Raw genomic sequence first — 6,478 nt, 5'->3', positions numbered from 1 at the left:
TTCACCTGTGGCCAAACTCACCACTGTTCGATTATTGCTAGCTCTAGCAGCTCTCAATAATTGGCATCTAAAACAACTAGACGTAAACAATGCTTTTCTTCACGATGAGCTTCATGAGGAGGTGTATATGAAGCTCCCTCCGGGTCTCTCCACTGAGAATCCTAATCAAGTTTGTCGTCTTCAACGATCTTTGTATGGGCTCAAACAAGCCAGCAGACAATGGTTCACTCGCCTGTCCTCTTTTCTTCTTTCTCACGACTACAAACAGTCTTTCGCTGATCATTCTCTCTTCCTACGTTTCAGTGGTAACACAACTACAGCTCTTCTTGTCTATGTTGATGATATTGTTTTAACAGGGAACAATCTTGACGAGATACGCCACATCACGAATCTCCTTGATCAAACTTTCAAAATAAAAGACCTTGGCAATTTGAAGTTCTTTCTTGGTATTGAAGTTGCTCGGTCCCCGTAGCGGCATTCACCTCTGTCAACGAAAATACACATTAGATATGCTCTCTGACTCCGGTATGCTTGGTTCTTGTCCCACTTCAACTCCTATGGATTATTCTACTCGTCTACATGCCACCTCGGGTACCCCCTTATCTGCTTCATCTTCATCTTCCTATCGACGCTTAGTTGGACGTCTCATCTACCTAACAAATACGCGACCAGATATATCCCATGCTGTTCAACAATTAAGCCAGTACATGGCCAGTCCTACTACTGCTCACTCTCAAGCTGCATTTCGCGTTCTCCGTTACCTCAAGGGCACCCCAGGTTCTGGTGTCTTTCTTTCTGCCACTGGCAATCTTCAACTCAAAGCATTCAGCGATTCTGACTGGGTCGGATGTAGTGATTCTCGACGCTCAATCACGGGTTTTTCCATCTACCTTGGGGACTCTCTTATTTCTTGGCGCTCGAAGAAACAATATACCGTCTCTCGCAGCTCTTCTGAAGCTGAGTATCGAGCTCTAGCTTCAACAACGTGTGAACTCCAGTGGCTCACTTATCTTCTTCAAGACATTCATGTGCCTTTTGTCCAGCCAGCTATTCTTTATTGTGATAACCAATCAGCGATACAGATAGCTTCTAATCAAGTTTTTCACGAAAGAACTAAGCATATTGAAATAGATTGTCATATTGTCCGTGAGAAAGTTAACAATGGCCTCCTAAAGATTCTGCCTATTTCCTCTTCCATGCAACTCGCAGATATTTTTACTAAAGCTTTATCTCCATCCATCTTTCAAGGCTTCTGTTCCAAGCTAGGAATGATGAATATACATTCCCAGCTTGAGGGGGCTCTCAACAGTAACAAATTAATTATCTTGTATTCTGTTATGATTAGATAATATTCTGTTTCAATTACTGCATTTCAATATTTTCTTATTCTGTTATAACTACTGCATTCTGGTATTCCCTTTGCTGTATATAAATTGGTACCCATCCATTAATAAAGCAGGCTGTTAATTGGTCATTTGCTATTCATACTTTTCTTCTCCTTCTATGGATCTGTTTACTTTTGTTAACCAAGGTTTTTCAAATTAAAAAATATCGTTCCAAAATATATTTTTAATAATAAGAGAAATATTTATCAAATAAGAGAGATAATTTTAAAGTGTAAATTATATTTTTCAGAGTAGTGTTTTAGTTTTGTATTTTCTTTTAAATAATATAGTATGTATTTATAATTATGATTTGATATGGAGTATCAACCATTATCCATAACTAATTTTTATCAGAGAATATATATATATATATATATATATATATATATATATATATATATATATATATAAATAATTTTTGACCTTTTCCTAAACGTGAAAGAAGTAACAATACCTGTGGCATCAATATTATAAAAGATCTTTTGATATACATATAAAATATAAGACTCGGTCATATCTGTCAAAGGAATAATTAAATAAAGATTAAATTAAAATTTTAAAAAATTAAAACCTCTAAAAAATTATTTTTCCAACAGAAACCAATTAAATACAGCATTTAATTTAAATTTTACATTATAAAATAATTTTCCAACATATATGAATTCGTGTTTTATTCGTGGTTCAAATCAATGCGAATGGCTGCGAGAAGAAATGAATTAGAAATATAATACAGAATCTCATTCATATGTGCCTTTACTTAACAATTTCTAACTTTTAGTCGACTCACAACAAATCTCAATTTATTATTATTATTTTTTTAAAACATTACTTTTCCTTTGATAAATATGAGATTTAAATGCACGAAAATGTTAAGGTTTTCAAATTTTTTTTTATATTTGTTATGCTTTGTTTGTTTAAACAGGAAAAGGGTAAAATAGAAAGAATTCACAGAGACACGAAAAATTTTCACTTAATAAAAAAGAGATGGAAGAGTGAGAGAAAAAAAAAGAAGAGAAAAAACAGTTGTGTAGCTTGTAAGAAACATTTGTTTATAAATTATACTTTCAGGATTTGTCTGGTTTAGGGAGAAAACCATGAGAAAATAAAGTAGAGAGGACAAAAATGTAAAATATAGAAAGTAAAATATGTTTTAAGGTTGTTTAGTGAGAGAGAACATATATAAAAGAAAATAAAGCTAATTTTTCTCTTATTTAGTTTTGTAGAAAGTAGAATATATAACAAAAAAATGGAAATTATTTTGCGAAATAACATAAACATCCTCACATAAAAACGAGTTATGATAATGTTGACTTATTAATAAAAATATATTTTGGAGAATATATATTATATAAAAAGATTTTATGTTGTTATTATTCTATGATTTTGATTAATAAGTGAGTTTTCAATTTTCATGGTGTATTTGACAAATAATTTGATTTCAATTAACAATGTTTAAGTTGATTGAATCAGAAGTGAAAAATAATAATTGTTAATTGTCTTTTTTAACAAACAATTGATTGTCACATGTGTACGATGGTTGCTCGGTTGCTGTGGAGTGGGGGAAGGAGGATACATTTTCATTTTATTTTTCACAAAATCAACTATTTTCTTTAATTTTTAATTTCAAGTTTCAACTTTTAATTCCTACTTTTTTTTCCTCTCCATTATTTCTTTGGTATTTGATTTACAGTGACAGGATTTATGGAGCTTGTCTCATAAGAAATTGGTGTATATCCCATGAAAGACATCGAGAATGGTGATCCTAGCTAGCTGCTAATTACTTACATTTTAGAACAATGCTGCTATATCCATGTGCTAGTTGGAGGAGATAACTGAGAAATTCCGCAATTACAGGGGCACGTGAGCAGTGTTGTAATCATTGCTGCTTATAAACGCATAAATGCTATCAATCCTTAGTGGAAAGTTAAAGTACCAATTATTTGAAGTATTAAATTTTATTTTAGAGATTGACTTTTTTTTATGAATATTTTGTCTCATATACTGATCAGGAATCAAATTTCTAACTCGAAGAACAAAGTTAACCTATAAATCATCTCATATTTTGTTGATAACGAAAGACTTAATTCAACTTTTAAGTTTAATGAATCGAAGATGAATAATTCGCCAAAAGTTCAACTAATTTACTCATGAAAGGGAGAGGCCTATTCATCATGCATATTCCAAGTTTAAACTATTTTGGTTGATGAATTTTGAGACACCTGGAAAGATTATATACTAAACTATAAGCATGCTTGAACATAGTAATAGTAATGAAAGGAAAAATATATATTTTATTCTAACGTGGTTATAATTTTAGCCTTTTTTTTTATTAATCGAGATATTTTTTAATATGATAAAAATGGTTTTTTTATTCTTCAAATTCTATTCTTTCAAAGTTTAAATAAATGTATTCAACATTAAACAAAAATATTTTATAAAAAAATAAAATTTATAATTAATCCCTATATATTAAACACAAATGATTATCTTACACAAAAGCGATTTTAGTGAATTATTCTTCAATCAGATAATTTTTTTTAAAAAAATCTAACTTCTTATCTAAATCAATTTCATATTTATTCATGAATTAAATTTTAATATATTAAAATAAATTATTAATAAATAAAAATAATTTTATACTATAATATAATTATTTATTTTAAATTTAAAATATAACTTATATATTTAAAATTTAAAAATATTTATCTATAAAAATTTAAATATATACATAATATTTATTTATATATAATTTATTATAAATTTTAATTATATATAATAAATATTAAACATGTGAAATACACATACTAAAATATTAACTTAAAAATAATCTAATCCAAATATGACCTCCGCAAAAAAAAAAAGCCATGTTTATACAGAGGCCCATTACTGCCATCCGTGATAAGCCTTAAAATAAAAGGCCCCGAATAAACACTAGGCTCATCATATATACACTTCCTTTTTTTCTTATAAGTACACCTCCTTTATTTTTTTTGAAATTTATAAAATATTGTAGTTTTTTTTTAATTTTTTTAATTTTACACCTCTAACTTTCAATTTGTTATTTTTTTCTTTTTTTTTCACACACTTTTTTTCTTTTTTTAGTTTTCATATGCTATCAAAATAGGTGTGAAGAAGGAAAGGTAAGGGAATGCATGTAAAAATTAAAAAAAGGAGAAAAAATGTGTGAAAAAAAAGTACTAAATTAAATATTGTAGATATAAAATTTAAAATTAAAAATATTTTAAAAATATAATTACTTTTTAAAAAAAGGAGGTGTAGTTATAGAAAAAAGGAGGTGTATATATCATAAACCTAAACACTAAACAGGCATAGATAAAGCTGAAGCCCACAAAGGTTACAAAAATGATCTGGCCTGTGCCTCCCATGACACGTGAAGCCCATGGAACGACGAGCATCCTTTAGACCTCACCCGGACTAGGTCAATACGTAATGTCTCCAAATTTTCAATTGTTCGGTCCTTATAAGTTTAGGGGTTTCAATCAAATAAACATTATTAATCATTTTTAAAGAATTCAAAATTAAGATTATACCAGTTCTATAATTAATAAGTAAATAAACATATTACTACAATGATAATATATTAATAATATCAACACAATAAAAATCTAACAGTAGATTAATTATATTATAAGTGAAAAAAATAAAAAATAAATTACTAAACTGATAATAACTGATTAAATTTTATAATTTTTGCCAAAAATATAAATATTCAAGACATAAGAAAATATTTTCCAAGAATATTTAAACATCACAAAATGTCTGTTGTCGATTAGAAACTACCATAGTGTGATTAAATTTTGATTGTTATATTTTTAGATAAGTAATATATATATATATATATATATATATATATATATATATATATATTACTTATAAAGATAAAATATATATTTTATTTTGATATATAATTACCACTTGTTAGATAATAAATTATTTATTAGATGCAAAAAAAAAGATATATGTATATTTTTAAAGTGAAATGCACTTATCATGAGAGGAGAGTATTCAAATGAGAATAAAAATATAAAACTAATGTGAAAAGAATAAAATATTTATAAAATAAAATATTATTATAATTAATATGTATAAATAAATTAATTTTGATCATAAATTTTATATCAAAAACATTTTATGAACTTTTTCCAAATATGTTTTTCTAAACTTTAAAATTAGAAAAAGAAAATTATTTTCTAAAAATAAAAAAAAATGAAAATAGAAAATACTTTCATACATATCCTAATTTTATCAAATATTTTCAATTAAATTAACTAGCTTATGTATAAGCTTTTAACTTTCGATTTCCAACTTCTAACTAATTTACCTACAAATTTTACCAAACATGCACAATGCATAAAATAAAATCAACAAATTAAAACTCACACGCATCAGAATATATATGTCAATATGATTTGCATTCGATAAGATATTGCCGCTTGGATATATTGCAAATCGTCAACAAATCACAGCCCAAAAGTTGTTCTTAAATTAAACCCTAATTTCTGGCAGCGTGAGGAAATTCATGTTAGAAAATGATAGAGCAAAGTGGAGCATCAAGACATTTGAATGATGACTTAAAAAACGAGTTGGTACACACAGATGCGAACGCAATTCACATAACATTACACAGATTGCGAAACAGACAACATACATACGCACGCGTGCTCTTGGCTTACGAAATTTGAACTGATGCAAACAAACCAATAATAGCATAAGAAAACAATGATGAAAACAAGTTGCACCGCCCCATCAATATCCGTTTTCTTAAGATCCATCGCATATTGTTACTTCAAATATTGGTGAATGATATGAAAACTTGTTGGATTCGTGGCATTATCAGAACCACGTGGAGAGGGGAAACTTACTGATGAAGACTACCCCACCACAACCACCACCTTTTTCTCCGTTGAAAAATTACTACATTTAGCATATATTTGTATTTGCATTATTGCATAACGTAATTTAGGATAATTCGATCAGCTATTAAGTAGATAATAGTACTACTAACCCAAGCGTGTGGTTCAGCGGTAAGAGTAGATCCATGCTTAAGCAAGGACAGGGATTCGAATCCTGCC

The 6,478-nt window shown here is 28.3% G+C and overlaps 1 protein-coding gene across 1 annotated transcript; it reads left to right on the top strand.

Moving 5' to 3' along the window:
- The first annotated feature begins 509 nt into the window (after nt 1-509).
- LOC109805679 (retrovirus-related Pol polyprotein from transposon RE1) lies at nt 510-1,349 on the top strand. The gene has a single exon (XM_020367849.2). The coding sequence runs from the start codon at nt 510-512 to the stop codon at nt 1,347-1,349; it is 840 nt and encodes a 279-aa protein (XP_020223438.2).
- Nucleotides 1,350-6,478: the final 5,129 nt, after the last annotated feature.

Source organism: Cajanus cajan, chromosome 10 (genome assembly GCF_000230855.2).
Source record: "Cajanus cajan strain Asha chromosome 10, NIPB_CcT2T_4, whole genome shotgun sequence".
NCBI lineage: Eukaryota > Viridiplantae > Streptophyta > Magnoliopsida > Fabales > Fabaceae > Cajanus > Cajanus cajan.
Note: the sequence above shows the minus strand (reverse complement) of the source record. Positions and strands in the feature narration are given on the sequence as shown.

Bases quoted from the DNA above. Each gene is read 5' to 3' on its own strand.
- LOC109805679 (XM_020367849.2), top strand. From the start codon at position 510: ATGCTCTCTGACTCCGGTATGCTTGGTTCTTGTCCCACTTCAACTCCT.